The 18,107-nt window shown below is 52.2% G+C and overlaps 1 protein-coding gene across 1 annotated transcript; it reads left to right on the top strand.

Moving 5' to 3' along the window:
- Nucleotides 1-27: 27 nt before the first annotated feature.
- Nucleotides 28-17,669, top strand: SLC26A11 (solute carrier family 26 member 11). The gene is made up of 17 exons (NM_001014866.1): nucleotides 28-66; nucleotides 1,183-1,406; nucleotides 1,941-2,133; nucleotides 2,503-2,588; nucleotides 4,550-4,629; nucleotides 5,659-5,801; nucleotides 8,201-8,376; nucleotides 8,820-8,892; nucleotides 11,116-11,166; nucleotides 12,221-12,281; nucleotides 13,581-13,636; nucleotides 13,833-13,973; nucleotides 14,528-14,655; nucleotides 14,979-15,078; nucleotides 15,528-15,661; nucleotides 15,996-16,068; nucleotides 16,826-17,669. Exons 2-17 carry the CDS (start codon nucleotides 1,185-1,187, stop codon nucleotides 16,915-16,917), a joined length of 1,809 nt encoding a protein of 602 aa, NP_001014866.1. The 5' UTR covers nucleotides 28-66; nucleotides 1,183-1,184; the 3' UTR covers nucleotides 16,918-17,669.
- The last annotated feature ends 438 nt before the right edge of the window (nucleotides 17,670-18,107 follow it).

Raw genomic sequence — 18,107 nt, 5'->3', positions numbered from 1 at the left:
CGCTGCGGAGACGACGGGAAACCCGGAGCTGCGGAGACAACCGGAGACCCGGAGCTGTGGCGTCCGGTGAGTGAGCGGCGGACGGCGGCGGGTCCTGGGACCGGGACCGGGTTGAGCGAGCCGCCCGGGTACCGGTCGGGATCGGTGGTGGGCGGCCGAATCGGGGGGCAACGTGGGGTCCGAGAGTGGGGGCGCCTCCCGCGGGGACCCCTCTCCCACCCACTTCATCCCCACCCACTTCATCCCCACCAGGTCCCCTACACCCTCCGTCTTGCTGGGGCTAGCAGACCACAGACGGTCAGCCGGCGTGGAATCCCCACGCCTTAGACCCCAGCGTCCGGGGCAAGAGGCTTTGGGGGTGGGGGGCAGGTTCTGTCCGTAACATCCTCGTGGGGATCGGGAGTAGGGGGTGGGCTGAGACGGGCTTTGCGCCAGGGGCGCCAGGACGGACTTTGCGCGCCAGGGGCGCCAGAGAACGCGCGACCCGAATTAGTGGGGGAGCCACTGACGTGCGTTCAGAACCTACTAGAATACCTAGGGCGCCTCTAAAGATGAAACGCCACAGGTGGGGGTTGGGGTGAGGCGCAGCCTTGGGATGGGAGCCCCCCCACCACAGCGCCGCAGTCTGCCGTAGTGGGTGGAGCCTTCCATGGTGCGCACTTGGAAAATCTCAGGACGCTCGCACGTCTAGTCACCCCTCCCACTCGCCGGACAGCTGTGGCTGTCACCGTGGACCTGCTTTTCTCTGCACTGCTCCCCGTTAAGTTTCCAGGGAGAGGGGGAAATAAAAAAGGAAATAAATTTTCCTGGGAAGCGAAACCTTGAGTCTCATTAGTATTTAGGCTTCTCATTGAGAAACCTTTTTTTTTTTCCCCCTTGGGCCAGAGTTGATGGCGGAAGAGAAGGCACCTAGGGTCTGGGCAGGTGGGGTTCAGGGAGAGCAGTCGGTGAGGAGTGGGCACTGCGCCTTCGACTGGGGGCTCCTCTACCTAAGATGTTGGTTTCCTGTCTCAGATCAGCAAGGTGTGGGGGAGATTTAACCCGTCTGGCTCCACCCCCCTACGTGGGAGTAGACCAGTGGCGCATCTCTTGATGTCTCTGGGCAACCCCCTCCTCCCTTATTGCTGGGTTTTTCTGAAGCCCAGACACTGATTGCTGGTCTGTGTCCTACCCCCGCTCCAGACATGTCGCCTCCTATGTCTCCTATGAAGCCACCCAAGGGCTTTGCCCCTATGTCCTGCTGCTGGTCCACTGAGACCATGCAGAAGTGGCTGCCTTTCCTGGGCTGGCTGCCTGACTACACCTGGTACGCCCTGAAGATGGACTTCATTGCTGGGATCTCAGTCGGGCTCACAGTCATTCCCCAGGCGCTGGCCTACGCCGAGGTGGCTGGACTGCCTCCCCAGGTGAGATGGCTGCCCCTGCTACCCCCCACCTCCTTTCCCCTCAGCCTGACCCCACTCCAGACCTTAGTGCTCGTCCAGGAGCAAAGTAGAAGGCATAGTATCCCCTCCAGACAAGGGAGCACCCTGGGCTCCAGTCCGACAAAGCCTTATTTTATAACCTAGAGCATGTGATGGCCCTTGGGCAGACACGTGCCCCTGTAACCCCTCTTGCCACAGGCACCAAGCTAGTTCTGGATGGCCTGATGGGGCCAGCGAGATGACTCATCCTGGCTTTAAGAACCCTTTCTCAGGCTCACAGACTCAGACATAAGAACACTAGGCCCCAGGTGGGTGTGGGTAGAAAAGAGGCCCCTAATCACTGTAGGTCCACAACCTTGGATAACAGAGGGTAAGCAGTTTGCCCTGCTGTATACACTGCTGTGCCCAGAATACACAACAAACAACATAGATTCCTCTGCTCAGTCAGCTATGCCAAGGACCCCTGGGGGTGTGCCATGAGCCTCCTGGGTATTCATTGCTCTCTCTGCCCAACAGTACGGCCTCTACTCTGCCTTCATGGGGTGCTTCGTATATTTCTTTCTGGGTACCTCCCGAGATGTGACTCTGGGCCCCACGGCCATCATGTCCCTCCTGGTCTCCTTCTACACCTTCCACGAGCCTGCGTATGCTGTGCTGCTGGCCTTTCTGACCGGCTGCATCCAGTTAGGCATGGGGTTCCTGCGCTTAGGTAAGACTTTCAGGCTTTGCTGCCATGAGGGTGGGGGGCTACAGTTCTCCTCCTGGGGATTCGATGCCTTTAGCAGTTCCTTATTTGCATTTCAAGGGCTATCCCAGTGTGTGTGCATGTGTGTGTGTGTGTGTGTGTGTGTGTGTGTGTCTAAGGAAGGATGACTCTCAGCCCTTCCCTATTATGCTCAGCCAGGACACTTGGAGAAGTGCCCAGGGGCTCAGTCCATAGTCTCTCCTGTTCTCCAAACCAGCCCGAACAGGGCATGCCCTCCACTAGTCTTTAGCTCCAGTCCAACCCTCACCTCTCCCAGCCCATGTTGAGCCAGTAGGGCTGGAACCAGTGTGGTGTTCCCTCTTGGCTGTCCAGGGCTCCTGCTGGACTTCATCTCCTGTCCCGTCATTAAAGGTTTCACCTCGGCTGCTGCCATCATCATCGGCTTCGGGCAGATCAAGGTAGGCACACTAGTTGGCCCTGGGGCACCTACCGGCTAACAGGACTGAGGCCGTGTCCTGATATGTGTGGGCCTGTCAAACCTGCTCTTTGAGGGTCCAGAGCCTGTGGTGCTGACCTGAGTCTCCATTAATAAAACCATCCTTTGGGGGAGATCTTGAGTGATGGCCAAGTTCTACCACAGGTAAACCAGTACTGGGGAACCAGTAATGACAGCCCCCACACTTGTCAGAGTTTTCGTGCCTAAGTGCTTGGTTCACCTCACAGAGTTCTGCAGCCTCAAATATACACTAAGCCATCAGGTCTTCACAGATCACAAGCATACTGCCAAAATTTTGACAAGCAGATTGCTCCCCCAAGCTAATTTAGCTAGGTGATTTCATTTTTATGTCTCCCCACCCCCAACTTCTCATTCAGTGTTTGTCAAGTATCATGCTTCTTTATGTTTCCATTTAAACGTCTGTGGCAAGTATTGGAATCAGTAATCATTGGTCATCTGAGGATATCATTTGTTCTCCTTCCACTGGGTTCTGAGTGCCTGGAGGGCAGGGACTGTTTTGCTTCCACCGTGGTTGTCCCGAGCTGTGCTGAGCAGAATGAAACTGAGCTGAATCGTAGAGATTCAGGGCAACAGACACATGCACACACCAGGCTCTCCATGGTGTGATTCCCACAGTCGGGCTCCGCTTCAGTCTGGCTGGTGACAGTCTTCAAGGATGGAGGCCAAGCAAGAAAGTGAAAACACAAAGCCCCAGAGGGGTACATGTGAGAGAGACTAGGGTAGCTGACCCTTTTGGGTGTGGGACTGAATGCACCCTGCATTTAGTTCTCACAAGTCCTCTGGGAGGTAAGCTTATCATTATCTCCATTTACAGGGGAGGAAACAGCCTAGAACAATGTGGGTAAATTCAAAGAATAGATTATGTACACACATATGTCAGGGTAAGCTTGGCAAATGCTGTTTCGTGGGACGCTGTGTCCTTTATTCTGGAAACATTATCCTTCATTTTTAGTGTCAAGAATGCTCTTTTTTTCATAACACAGTGAGAGGGTATCTGCTTTACGCATTCCTATTCGACAACCCTAGGCCCTGTCTTCAAAACCTTCACTACATCATGACAGCCCTCTGAGAGCCTTTAGGCTGGATTGGGTGGGGTTCCTCTTGACCTGCCCAAACAGGAGTCCCCTGCCCAGGACAGAGACCCCTCTCTGTGTCCACCCTCCTCAGTGTCCTTCCTCTTCAATGGCTGTGTGCACAGCGGGTTTTGGGGTCCTTGGAGCCTGACCACCCTGGGAGTCTGGTCTCGACTGCCCCTTCTGATCCCAGCCAGATAAAGAACTAAAACACAGAGCGGCGCCCCTTCTCCATGACTAGGACTGCTGATTTGATAGGGGCCCCGCGGCCCCACCCGCGCAGCTCAGCCTGCCTGCGCAGATTTTTACTTCCGGTAGGGGGCGGTTCCCGGAGGGCGGGCTTCCAAGTGACGGACGCGGTCTCGGGCCAATGGCGGCGGGGCCAATGCTGCGGAGGGCGGGCCGCTAGGTGATGGACGAGACCGCCGGCCTCAGGCAGCTGGGTCTGCGCGGGCGGGTCTGGGCCCCAGGACTCCCGACCCTGGACCCTTAACCAGGGCACTTTTTGAACCAGTTTCCTTGGCTTGAGGTCGCCCATGCTGATTTTCCTCGGACACGAAAATAATTTGCAAAGGCCTGAAACAACGTGAACATTGTAACATGCCCTCTGCGTCCCCTCTCCCTTGGGGAGGGATGACTTTCATCTGCCCGTGGGGGGCTTTGGAAATGGACTTAGATAAGCCCGGTAGAGCCAGCAAGTGTTTTCCCTCAGGAAGGGCGGTTATGGGTAGGGGACTCCAGCTTTAGAGCGGTATTACGATGCTGCAAGGGAGAGGCCTCAGGGTTTACGTCGCAGAAGGTTGTCTAACCACAATCTCTGTTTGAACAGAACCTGCTGGGACTGCAGCACATCCCCAGGCAGTTTTTCCTGCAAGTGTATTACACTTTCCACAACATCGGAGAGACCAGGTACTCGGTCGGCTGAGTTTTTACCGCCTGTATTAGTAAGCTCTTCCTTGTAGACCCCCTCCCAGTCCCCTCCCCATTTCCCCTCCCAGGTGGCATTTATTCCAGTTCTCTGGGGCCCTGCTGCTTAAACAGGGGCCCCATGAGCAGTACCGTTGGCATGACCTGGCAGCTGGTAAGATATACACACTCTGGCCTGCCCAGACCTGCTGAATTGGTCAGGTTGACAAGAGCCCCAGGTGATTGGCCAGCATATTGATTGAAGCTTGAGACGCTCTGCTCCAGTCAGTCCAGTGCGCTGGTCAGCGTGACCCCATGCGGGGCTTTCTCAGATGGTCAAAGTAAGAAGAGACCACGAAAGGGAAGGGCAGGCAGTCTGTCACTCAAAGAATTCATAGTTCAGCGAAGAGGAGGACGTAGGGCAGGGAGAGGCCGAGGCCAGCAGATATGCAGGTACCCAAGGGATGGATGGCAGGTAGAGGTGGTTCCCTCAGCAAGCACCTCCCTCAGGTGGAGCTGCATCTCCCAGAGGGCCAGTGGGTTAAAGGAACAAATAGGAGATGCTCCTGGCCACAGGTCAGGACCCTTCCCTGACTGGAGAGGCAAGAGGAAGAAATGACCTGGAGGGAGCTGTAGGGGGAGCTACTTGGAGGGAGTAGGGGAGAAACCCTGTGACCCTCGTCGTCTTCCCGTCTGCTGCTGAGGTTCCCGGCCCATAGGATATACCTGGTGGGGGTCACAGCGGGCAGTGGAGATGGAGATGGACTGGTCAGAAGTGAGTCTTCTGGAACCAACGAGGCATTTGTAGTCCAGAGAGCTACAAACTGAAACTGTGAGAGGTAGTGCAACTACCACTGTGATCTGGCCCTCAACCCCTAGGTCCTGCATACCTAAAAAGTTTTGAATAAAGATTTGAAGTGGAATAGGGACACAGATTTCTTAGGAAAAAGAGCATTAGAGAGAGAAAACTTTCCAGCAGCCAAAGGCCGGTGCTGTCCGTGGGGTTGGCTGGTGACCGGTGTCCATCTGCAGGGTGGGCGATGCAGTGCTGGGGCTGGTCTGCATGGTGCTGCTGCTGGTGCTGAAGCTGATGCGGGACCATGTGCCTCCTGTCCATCCTGAGATGCCCACCGGAGTGCGGCTCAGCCATGGGCTGGTTTGGACTGCCACCACAGGTGAGGGAGCCTTCCAGCCGAGGGAGCACTTCCACAGCTGTCTTGAATAACCTGGGCTCACGTTGTAGTCACCCCAGGAACTGGAATCCCACCCCTTGAGATTCTCACGTCACTCACTAGGTGGTTCTGATATGCAGCCAGCCTGGAAACTGGTTTAGCAGCAGCAGTTCTCAGCCAGGAATGATTTTGTACATCATGCCCCTGCCCTCGACCTGTGGGACTTTTGCCAATGTCCAGAGACATATTTGGTTAGCCCTGTAGGGCAGAGCTGTTTCTGGCATGTGATGGGTGGAGACCAGGGACATCGCTAAACATCCTGCAGTGTACAGTCGCCCGTGGCAAAGAATGATCTGACCCAAAACAGCAGTGCGAAGGCTGAGAAACCCTGGCAGGTCTCTGGGGGAGAAAACTAGTTCCACTGAGACAAACTGGTCCCTCTGCAGCTGCAGAGGGTAAGGGCTTTCCTAATAGCTCAGTTGCTGAAGAATCCACCTGCAGCGCAGGAGACCCTGGTTTGATTCCTGGGTCAGGAAGATCTGCTGGAAAAGGGATAGGCTATCCACTGCAGTATTCTTGGGCTTCTCTTGTGGCTCAGCTGGAAAGAATCTGCCTGCGATGTGGGAGACCTGGGTAAGATCCCCTGGAGAAGGGAAAGGCTACCCACTCCAGTATTCTGGCCTGGAGAATTCCATGGACCGTATAGTCCATGGGGTCACAAAGAGTTAGACACGACTGCGTGATTTTCTCTTTTCACTTCAGAGGGTAAAGCTTTTGCTTTGGGCCTGGAATCAACCAGAGGATCTATAAAGAAAGGCTGAAATGAAAGGCTGCCAGATGAGAGTTAATGAGACCGTTGGCTGGTTGAAGGGCCATCTGTGGGTAGAGGGGGTGAGGGATGGGAGTGGGATGTTATTAGAAATCTCTCCACTGAGGTACCAGTAGGTGACACTGAGATAGAATGGCAAGTATAGCAAAGCAAGAAGTGCTGATATCTAGTGGGCCTTCCCAGAGCTGAAGGGAACAGAAATCACCCCACTTGGACCTACTCCTTGGCAGCCATGAAATCCAGACATGTGAGAAGAAGGGGTGGCTAGATTCTTAGCCCTTGAGTCACTTCCAGATTCTCCAGCTGGTTCTTGGTCCCTGGAGTCACTCACCAGACCCTGTTCTGCAGCCTGAAGACCATGGTTAAATGTTGAGCACTCCAGATGGTGGGGAGGGTGGAAGAGCACTGGGTTTATATTGAAAATTCCTGGGGACTTACCTGGTGATTCAGTGGAAACTGCAGGGCGCACAGGTTCAGTTCCTGATTCGGCAACTATGATTTTGCATGCTGCAAGGTGTGGCCAAAAAATAAAAAAAAACTCTCTGAGCTTCTAAGATACCTTTTTCTGTATTCCTCCAGCCATCTATAGGTAACTTAAAAAAAAAAAAAAGTTGTTTAAGAAAAAATAAAAACTCCTGGCTTCAAGTCCTAGCTTAGCCACTTGGCACTTGCATGAGTTGTTTTCAAAATTTTATGCACTTTAGTCATCTGTAAGATAATGAAAATAGGTTCTATTGTCTAGAAGTTTGACACTGAAAGTGTGGGCTCAGAGCAGCTTGGAAACTTGTTGGGAATGCAGACTCTCAGAAAGCACTTCACAAACATCACTTCTTTGGATTCTCATCACAGCCTTGAGGATAGGATATTATTTTCCCTGTTTTGCCAGTGAGGGAAGTAAGGCTCTGAAAGATGAAACAGACAAACCAGATAAGACTTCTCAAGGTCACGTAGGAAGGATGAGGCAGAGTGAGGACTTGCTCCCAGGTCACTTGCCCTTTTTCCTTATCAACTAATCTAGAAGTTCATTGGTTTTATTTATGTCACAGAAGTTTTGATTCTCTCTATTCTCTCAACATTGATCTCTCCATTGCTTTCGTGTAGTTCATTGATTCTACTCTGATATTATTTCCTTGCATTGGCTGATCTTAAGTATACCTTTCCTTTTCAAAATCTTAAGGCAGAAGCTGAGGTCTTTGAGTCCTGCCTTCTCTGATGCAGTGTTCAGGATAATAAATTTCCCCTGTTCAGCACTGCAGCCCACAATTTTGATAGGTTATAGTTTCACTTTCATTTAGTTCTAAATGCTTTCTAATTTCCATTTTGACATCTCCTTTGAATTGTGGATTATTTAGGAGTGGATTATTTCATTTCTCCTTTGAACCAGGAGCCTTTTAGGAGTTAGTTTCCAAATATTTGGTGATTTTCTAATTAGTATTTTGCTACTGATTTCTAATATAACTCCATTATTGTCAGAGAACAAACTTTGTATGTACATACATATGTAGGAATAATTTTCTCTGGAGATGACCCTCCTTATCCTGCTAATGTCCTTCATTCTTACCGTCTATCCTAGCTCGCAACGCCCTGGTGGTCTCCTTTGCTGCCTTGGTCGCATACTCCTTCCAGGTGACCGGATACCAGCCTTTTGTTCTAACTGGGAAGACACCTGAGGGACTCCCCGATGCCCACATCCCCCCTTTCTCAGTGACCACTGCCAATGGGACAATCTCCTTCACCGAGATGGTACAGGTGGGTAGGGACGGAACCCAGCCAGTTTGGCCAAGGCTGCAGTGCCCCTGGCCCTGGTTCTATCTCCTGATGCATCAGCTTAGTGATGGGCAGCTCTGACCTCAGCTCAGACTGCTGCATCCTCAGAAAGGTGCGTCTTTGGTACAGAGACAGGTGTGAATGACTTCCTGATTAGGCACAGCCTCAAGGGACACGGCGGGTATTTTTTCTGCCTTGAGCCCAGGGGTGTTTCTGCCATCATGGATGCTGGCAGAGCAGGAATTTGTTGTGTTCTGCTCCGTGTCTTGCTCCTTGCAGTGTGAGCTCACAGCCCTGCTGCTAGAGTTATGTTTGCTTCCGTCAGACATGGACAAGCCAGTGCTTGCCTTATCAGGTCACTGCCTGGTCAGACCTGTTCTGTCCTTCCTCAGAGGGTCACTCACCACCCCTCTCTCCTCTCTCAGGGAATGGGGGCCGGGCTGGTCGTGGTACCCCTGATGGGTCTCCTGGAGAGCATCGCAGTGGCCAAATCCTTTGGTAAGATGCTCACCACCCACGCCCTCCCTGGCACCTCAACCCGGAGCTCAGCCTGCCTTGCTTGCCTGCTCTCCTGCTTGCTTTTATCTGCTCTGATTTTTAAAACTTTGAATTTTTATCCAAGTAGCACATGTTTATGTTTTTTGAAAAAAATTAGTGGAAATGGATTGTCAATGAAAAATCTCTTCCAGTAGCTGGAAATATTTGACAGTCCACTCTCTGGACATAAAAGGTCCTGCATTGAGGCTTTGTCAGTTGAACTTTCTGTGTGTGGTATACACCCTTCCGCTGCCAGCTAATTTCAAGCTGAATGTGGAGTCTGAACATTCAGGTCTTGTGATGAGATATGAAATAGCCACTATCCATTGTATGCATACAGCTAAGTAATTTCATTGGTCATAATGAAAGTTAGTAAAGTACATTAAGAACGGACACATTTTAAGTATTATCTTTGTTTTTAATGTAATTGATTTAATTTAAAGTTTTCATTTAATTGGTAATAATGGCTGTATTTGATAACCTATTAGCAAAATTCCTAAAAATTTAACAAGGTACCCTTTCCAGGTGTCTGAACACAGCTGGTCTGTCCCCTCCTCACCCCCTCAGAGGCTGGGAAATGTTAATCTACTTACGTGTTTGCCGCTCAATACTGATTCCCTCTGCCTGAGCTGGGGCTGCCAAACCCTTCACGTGTCCCTGCGTCTGTCTTAGGTTCTTGGACTGTGCTCTGTGTTGTCCATGAGGATGACGTGCTCTTTCCGTTCTGTAACAGGGTTAAGTCTTTGTTTGGATCTAATTTGACTTTAAAGGTTAAAATTCAAATATATGACATGTTTGTTATTATGACTACCTAAACTGTGTTTACTGCTCAGCCCAGGTTGTGCCAGGATTCTGTTTCTTTCCCTGAAGTTCCAGCATCTGGATCCTTAGACCATTCCAAGGAGACTCTAAAGTAGTGTTCATTCTAAGGGGTTTTCCTTTGCAAACACCAACAATCGCTCAAGACCACACTACATTTCAGTTTGCAAGCTGTTCAGCTCACATCTTTCTTGTTTCGTTTTTATTTTTCTGATCCTTTTTTTTTTTTTTAATTTGGAGGGGCATATCTTGGAATCTGCATGTGGCAACTGTTACTCATCTTGTTTATTACTTAGAAAACTCCCTGTTTTCTTTTCAAGTCCGCTGACTTCTGTGCTCATTTGCAAAGCTTGTTGCACTTTTAAATCAAGGCTTAGTAAACCACGGCTGGCTGCCCATCACCTAAGAATCGCTTTTGCATTTTAAATGTTTGAAAAAAAATCTAAAGAAGATTAGGATTTGGGGACACATGAAAAGTGTATGAAATTCCTATTTGAGTTCACAAATAAGGTTTTACTTTAAGGTGGTCTCGCTCAGTTGTTCATGGTGTGTGGGTACTTTGTGTTACAGTGGGGAGCTGAGCAGCGTGACAGAGGGTGTGACCCTCAAAACCTAAAGCATTAAAAAATTCTTTTGATTAAAAAAAAAGAAAAAAAAACATAAAGTATTGAGGACTTCCCTGGTGGTCCAGTGGTTAAAAGTCTGCCTTGCAATATAGGGCACATGAGTTCGATCCCTGGGTGGGGAACTAAGATCCCACATGCCACAGGGCAACTAAACCCACACTCTGCAACTAGAGATTCTGTGCGCTGCAACAGAAGATCCCATGTGCCACAACTAAGACCTGATGTTGCCAAATAAGTAAATATTAAAACAGAACTAAAGTATTGACGGTCTGGCACTTTACAGAAGGTTTGCCAACTGCTGTCTTAAGATTGATGCTCCTCCATGGTTTCCCCCTAAATCTTCTGTTCATCTCTCTAGGCCTCATCTGAGACTCTCTAGTCATCGTAACCTGTAACCAGAGAGCTTTTAGTTAAAACATCCTTCCCTTATAAAAGCAATATTTGTTGCACAAAATATTGGCAGTTCAGAAATGGATAAAGAAAAGATGAATCACTTATAATCTCCCTCACTACCCCAATTAACTGCTGGTAACATTTCACTCTATGTCTTTCTACTCTTTGTTGTTTTCTTTGTAAGCACAGAGACACATATACCTTTGCATATATGGATATATTTTATCTGTGTTTATATTTATGAAACATAGTGCTGTAAGGAGAAACTGGTATCCTGTTTTACCGTTTCACAAACATTTTCCCGGTGATATATATCTAGTAACAATGTTTTGTCCATTCTCTTTAGCGTCTCAAAATAATTACCGAATTAACTCCAACCAGGAGCTGCTGGCCCTCGGTAAGACTCAGCAGCGGGCGCTCTCGGGGTGTGGGTGGTGGTGGGGCTGACACGCCGGGTGCACAGCTGGCCCGGGGGACCTTGCACCCATCTCAGGTGGTTCAGTTTAATCGCTAGGAGTAGGGTTCCGACATCTGGTGTCCAGTCTGACTGAGACTCGTTGAGCACCTGCTGTGTACCTGACCCTGAGGGCTGTGGCCTGTTCTGGGTCGAGAAACACCTGGAATGTTCCTCTTGGGCTGGGGGTAGGGGCTTTCCAGGGCGAGGATCAGATGGCTGAGTAATGTGGCCAGGTAAGATCTCAGGTAAGCCTGCTGATCCTACAGGATCTTGGCTGCCTTTGCTCCACCCTGTGGATGAGTTAGGACTCAAGTTGGCCCCAGCCTTCCTGACTGTGGAGGGCTGTATCTTGAGTGTCATCTGCGCTATCTTGAGAGCAGGCCTTGAACCTATGGACTTGCTGTGGGTTTTGCGGAACCAAGGAGACTGGTCATCTTTGTGAAGGCCACTGACTGAGGGGGCTGCTGACAATCCAGTGGTGATGAATGTGGGCTGATTAACTCCATTCTGAGTTCCCAGCCAGGCTCCAGGCACGGGTGTGTCCAGTACAGGTTAATCCAAGGCTTCATTCTGGCTGGTCATCTCATGAAAAGAGTGTGGCTTTGAAGGAACTCAGACCATGAGGGACCCAGCAGGACTGGGCACTTTGGGCCTGTGCACACTTGCCTTATTCAGCCACCGCCCCACTTCTGGGCAGTGGGGTTCCTTGTTCTGTTATACACAGGAAAAGGCATATCTAACTCACACAGGCAAGGCCAGGGTCAGAATTGCTTCATAGCTGGAGTCAACCTCAGCACACTGGCAGAGATTGTGGTTTGTTTTGTCCTTGCTAGAGGGAGGGATAACCCGATACAGGGTGCCCCCCTGGGTAGAGCCTCTCACCTCCTGTCTTCCGTTTCTGTTTGGTTTCTGTGTCCTTCCTTTACATCTCCTTTTCCTCTGTGTTTCGTGGTCCTTCCCCTGCATGAACCTTTTCCTTCTGTTTTCTCCCTAGGCTTCACCAACATTCTGGGCTCCCTCTTCTCCTCCTACCCGGTCACAGGCAGCTTTGGACGGTGAGTGACCACATGCTCCCTCTCTGTGTCTCCAGGGAGGTCCCAGCCTGGGACAAAAGGTCTTCTTCCGACTTGAAGAACCGGCTCCCCTGTGGGGTCCTTCCCATGTCCTGAGGCCGTTTTCATGGTTCTCCCTATCCGTCTTCTCCCCATCGGTCAGCTCTGACTGTTCACACAGACGCGGGACGGGGGGCTCCATCTGCTTCCCACCTCTTCGGCTGCTTTTCTTTTACAACAGTACACAGTGTTGTGGGCTGCCCAGGTGATAGCTAGGAGTAGAGAACCTGCCTGCCAGTGCAGGAGATGTAAGAGACATGGCTTCCATCCTGGGTCTGGAAGATCTCCTGAAGGAGGGTGTGGCAGCCCACTGCAGTATTTCTTGTCTGGAGAATCCCATGGACAGAGAAGCCGGTGGGCTACAGTCCATAGGGTCGCAAAGGGTCGGCACAACTGAAGTGACTGAGCATGCTCATGCCCATGCATGGAAATGCTCCTGGCATCTTGTTGCTTGAGTTAATTCCTGAAAGATAGTGGGGGCGGGAAAGACTGCAGCTCTGCCTGAAGAAGGGGCAGACTGTCAGGTGGGGTCACCATATGGACCACCGAAAAGCAGGAGGGCAGGGTGGGAGGGAGGCCCATGGCTGGAAAGAGAAGAGGAGGCATCAGTGCCCAGCCCTCAGGCCAAGTCCTAGAACCCAACCCAACCGTATCTGAGCACTAAACCTTCCTGATACCCCAGACCACCATGTTGAGGGGGCATAGGGCACGTGGCCCGGCCTCCCACATCTCATTCTCTCTGTCTGTAGAGTCATGACAGCCCTGTCTGTCTCAGAAAATTATTTAGGGAGTTTAAAGAAAATCTCTGGTCACTTGGTAGGTGCTATACTAGCATTCATGAAGTAAAACCTGTAACCAGTTTTCAAGTTAACTTTTTACATGTGCTTGTTGGCATAACTGGGTTGCGAACCTGTTTAGTTAAGGTCATATTTTGTGTCCCCTGATATCGAGCACAATTACAGCGTCGGACATTTGGATTTACAACCAGTCCTCTCTCAGACATGCCCATCTGTTGTTTGGGGTTGAGAAGGCCCAGGAGTCTCCCTTGGTGAGAGGACCCAGTGCACCAGTGTCTTAAGTCTCTCCACTAGGTGGCAGTGTTGCTGAGGGCTCCCATTTCCCCCACCCCCACCCCTCCCGCCACGGGAGCCCCCATTCCTGGAGACCAGCCATAGCTGTGTGGACCTCAGCTGCTCTCCTGGTCCAACTGACAGCCACTGATGGGTTTCTCTCACCTTCCAGGACGGCTGTGAATGCCCAGTCGGGAGTGTGCACCCCAGCGGGGGGCCTGATGACGGGTGAGCACCCCTCGAGCACACACACTGTGTTCTCCTGTGTCCACGGCAGTGAGATGGGAGGAAAGGAGAGGAAGGAACCCGGGGCGTGGGTGCTGTTGGCTCTGGCGCCCAGCTCTGTGCCCCTAGACGGGCTCCTTGCTGGGTGGGAGTCGGGGCGGCAGGGCCACAAGGTCACGGCGCCCCCACACGCCCGCAGGAGCCCTGGTGCTGCTGTCGCTGGACTACCTGACCTCGCTCTTCTACTATATCCCCAAGTCTGCCCTGGCTGCCGTCATTATCATGGCTGTGGTCCCCCTGTTCGACACCAAGATCGTGAAGACGCTCTGGCGAGTGAAGAGTATGTGTCTCCTGTCTGTCGGCCCTGAGGTTTATCAATGATCCTGCCCCTGCTGTCAGCCGCTGCCCGCACCAGCCCAGTTGGGGCAAGGCGGGGGCTTCGGGGTGACCAGCAGGGCCCACGTCACAGCCTCCCTTCTCCACCGTCAATGGAGCTCCAGGTCCCCTGAACCTGCAGTTAATTTACTATAACAAGTTTTTACTCTGTTTTGTTTCTCAAAGGAGTTGAGGGATTTACGTGACTTCTGCATCCCTTTATCCTTGGTCCCCTGAGAAGTGCCCACTGTGGCCTTGTTCCAGGGGCCGGGGGCCAGGTCAGCCAGACAGGGAGGGACTTCCTGCCTCTGACACCCTTGAGCTGACATGGCCTGTCAGCAGCATCAGTCCCCAAGTCCTTGCAGGGAGAGGTGGACCCTTGGGGGCTGCTTGGGGTCCAAGACACCTTTACTTGTTACATGAAAGCCATACCTGAGGCGTCCTCATAGGAGGGCTCAGGTAGCTAGGAGCTGAGCTCGCCGAGGAGGATCCCCCTCTCAGCTGGACCCCCTTTCCCAGGGCTGGACCTGTTGCCCCTCTGCGTGACGTTCCTGCTCTGCTTCTGGGAAGTCCAGTATGGCATCCTGGCAGGCACCCTGGTTTCTGTGCTGATTCTCCTGCACTCCGTGGCCAGACCCAAAATACAGGTAGCCCATCTGCCTCCCTGAGGGGGGCCCACCGGCCTCAGGGGGCCCAGTGGGGTGAAGTATGCCATGGGGTGGACCCCTTGATCCCACTGTCTTACACTTTGGCTCTCTGTGTGATTGTGGCCCGAGGCACTGCTGAGTAACCTTTCACCTGGTGGATGGTGTGACCCTCCTGCATTAACCGCACGCTGTTCTCCTGTGGTGCATGGGGCCATGGGTGGGGGCTCCCGCCAGCTCTGCACTCTGCATCCCCCCTAAGCCTGGCAGAGCTGCCCTGTTGAATTGGCCTCCGGGGCTCACTGCCTTTCCCCTGCTGTCTCCAGGTGTCAGAGGGTCCAATGCTAGTCCTGCAGCCGGCGAGTGGCCTGCACTTCCCTGCAATCGAGACCCTCCGAGAGGCATTGCTGAGCCGGGCTCTGGAAAGTACGTGGCCACGTGGGCTGTGGTCATCCCCAGCTCCCCACCACCTTCTCTGCACCCAGCCTGGCTCCTGCTGAACCCCAGATCCTGCCCTCGACTGTCAGGAAGGAGCTCGCCTGCCCTTGGGTCCAGGGGGTCTCGGGCATTTCAGAGTTGTGTCCAGTGAAACCCCCACCCCCGCCGTCTGGATGCACTAAGGGTGGCAGGTCCCCACCATGTGTCCCTAAGGGCACACTGCTTCTGGGAGTTGATATTTAGGGGAGAAAGGGGCTTGTTTGTCTGCCGTGTGAAGGAAACAGTTGCTGCTGTCCCCAAACAGCTAATGGCTCGGGTCCTTGTCCTTTCCCATTCACACTGGGGACGTGCTCCTGATGGCCTCGCATGGCCTCAGGCCCCTGGCCAGGGCCTCCTGTGGTGGCCTGCACCCGGTGTGACCTCTCTTCTCCCCCCAGCATCCCCGCCGCGCTCCGTGGCCCTGGACTGCACCCACATCTGCAGCATCGACTACACGGTGGTGCTGGGGCTTGGGGAGCTCCTGGAGGACTTCCACAAGCGGGGTGCCACCCTTGCCCTCATTGGCCTGCAGGTGGGTATTGGCACCTGCTCTGGAAGTAGCCTAGTGAGGGCTGTGTTGTCACCTTCCCCGTGTCAAGATGAGGCTACTGAGGCCCAAAGAAGCTGAGTGACTTGCCCAGCGACACACAGTGAGGAAGGTAGCCGGGCTCCTGTCTTGTGGCCTCAGGCTGCAGAGCTCTGCTCGCTTCCGTTATAACCTGTGCTTGCAGAGCACTCGTCTCGTTGTCCCCCAGAGAGTATTCCCTTAAGACAGGTTCCTCTCGCGGAGCTGTGAGGCAGCCCGCGGCGTGGCGTGCTGGGGCGGCAGCGCTCCTGCCTGGAGTCAGTGCTCATCTGCCCCGCAGGTCCCTGTCCTCCGTGTCCTGCTGTCTGCTGACCTGAAGGGAGTCCTGTACTTCTGCACCCTGGAAGAAGCAGGTGAGTGCGGCCAGTCAGCACAGAGCCGCAGCAGCCCAGCTGCCCACGCCTTGGGGGCCAGGACAGCAGGACTGCAACCCTGGGAGACAGGAGGGTCAGGGCTTGAGTCTGAGAGTGGGGCGCACTCTGATGAGAGTGAGACAGTGGGCAGGTTGTCAGGGGCCCTTTCTGCTCTGGGGTTTTATCTTTTAGGATTGTATGTGAGGCATAGTTCACAAACAGTGAAATGCACAGATGCTAAGTATGAGTTTGAGTCCTGATAGATGAATGCAGTGGTTGTCCAGTTAGGGTGGAGATCATCTCCATTATTCCAGAAATTTCCCTTATTCTCCTGACTTCCACTGGGAGTAAGTGCTGCTCTGATTTCTTCTATCATCAGTCAGCATAGCCTGTCCTAGAACTTCGTGTAGTGGGATTCTGTGTCTGGCTTCCTTAGCTCAACCTGGTATATGTGAGATTCATCCATGTTGCTGCTAGAAGCAGCTAGAAGCTGATCTGCAGGAGCTGGATAAGCAGGTTGGGCCCAGCCATGCCAAGGAACCCGCTCGGCAATAAGGAGGGTTATCATGGCACCGAGAGTGGTGAGGATGATGATGGAGACTTAGGTGAAACCAACCCAGGGCTGGGGGCACCAGCCCAGGGACCTTAACTCTCTGCATTCAAGGTCCCCCAAAATGCCAGCCTTTAATCCCATTCCCTGAACTGACCCATCCTCACTCTGCTTTTTTAGTGTTTGAAAACCTTGTGTTGTCTGCAGAGAAATACCTGAAGCAAGAACCAGGGACCCAGCCCTACAATGGCAGCGAAGACTCTGTTCCGGAACACAAGATTGCCCTGCTGAAGGCCTGAGTGGGCTGCCAAGGGGCGCCCGACATCAGAGGGTCTCCCGGAAGGTTCTTGTCACTGTGATGCCGGATGCCGCCTTCCACATGGATCTGAGAAACCTGAGCAGGTGACCTGGAGGAGGGGGAGGGCAATGGTGTGGAGTCCACAGGTGGGACTCACCCCTTCCTCTGAGGTGACCGAAAAGGTACCTCCCTGCTCTTCCCTGTATTAAGAACTCTTTTTAAAAGAGTGGTTAGGAGAGAGCCTTCTAGAATGGCAGACCAGGTGAGAAAGGAAAGGGCGGGGATTTCAGCATGATCTAGGAGAGGAGCCCTCTTCTCACCCCAGCGCTTTCCTGGATTTTGGGGGAAACAGGAAGGGTGGGCATCTCTCAGGTTGGTTCCCTTCTTGATGGCGGCGGCAGTGCTGTTGTTGAGAGGAAAACCAAGGTTTGCCAAAAGACTTAAAAGTGTCTATGAAAAGTAACTTTGTTGTGTTTTTTAAATTTAAAAAACTGATAGCTTTGGTGTTTTTGTAAAATCCATACATGCTTATTGTAAAAACTACTGGAAATCTTCCCCTCCCCCATCCACTTTGGCGATAGCTCCTGACCTCTGACCTCCACCGTACATGTACATGTGTGTACTTAGCATGTGGGTGTGTGTTTACAGTCATGTAAATGGGATCATTTCATCCGTGGTGCTCTGTGACCCACAGTTTCATGCGGTCATTGCTGTGAATTACTCGTTGTGATAATAAATAGAGAAGACATGATGATCAATGGCTCCATGGTATCTTATTCCATAGATGCGTCGTAATTTACTTAGCAAACCCTCTAGACACGGACTTGCCTGTTTGGAATTTGACTTCCATCATTTTTAGCAGTAAATCGCAGCTGAAGGAGGTTATGCCCCTGGATTTCGTTTGAGAAAGAACTCACAGTGCGATGGCCCTGGATGGGCGCCCTAGAGCCACCAGTGTTCTGCCCAGGCCATCGTGGCCAGTGTCTGAGCAGAGTGAGGGTCCAGGCCTGCTCATAGTACACAAGTCTTTTCAGATTCCTTGTCCTCCATCTTCTGGTGTTTCTCCTTCTAGGCCCCTGACCCCAGCTAAATGGTTGACCCCCAGCCACACATCACCTTTCCTTAGCTTAGGCAGTTTATCTTTTTCTACAAGGCCAGCTGTCTTAAAAAAAACCAACAAAATTTTTATTT

The sequence above is a fragment of the Bos taurus genome, chromosome 19 (assembly GCF_002263795.3).
Source record: "Bos taurus isolate L1 Dominette 01449 registration number 42190680 breed Hereford chromosome 19, ARS-UCD2.0, whole genome shotgun sequence".
NCBI lineage: Eukaryota > Metazoa > Chordata > Mammalia > Artiodactyla > Bovidae > Bos > Bos taurus.
This window is presented reverse-complemented; position numbering and strand designations above follow the sequence as displayed.

What these genes read in the sequence shown, in the direction of transcription:
- SLC26A11 (NM_001014866.1), top strand. Translation starts at nt 1,185, where the DNA reads ATGTCGCCTCCTATGTCTCCTATGAAGCCACCCAAGGGCTTTGCCCCT. An exon ending in AGCGGGGGGCCTGATGACGG is followed by an intron (nt 13,637 to 13,832) that starts GTGAGCACCCCT and finishes ACACGCCCGCAG; the next exon opens with GAGCCCTGGTGCTGCTGTCG. An exon ending in TTGCCCTCATTGGCCTGCAG is followed by an intron (nt 15,662 to 15,995) that starts GTGGGTATTGGC and finishes TCTGCCCCGCAG; the next exon opens with GTCCCTGTCCTCCGTGTCCT.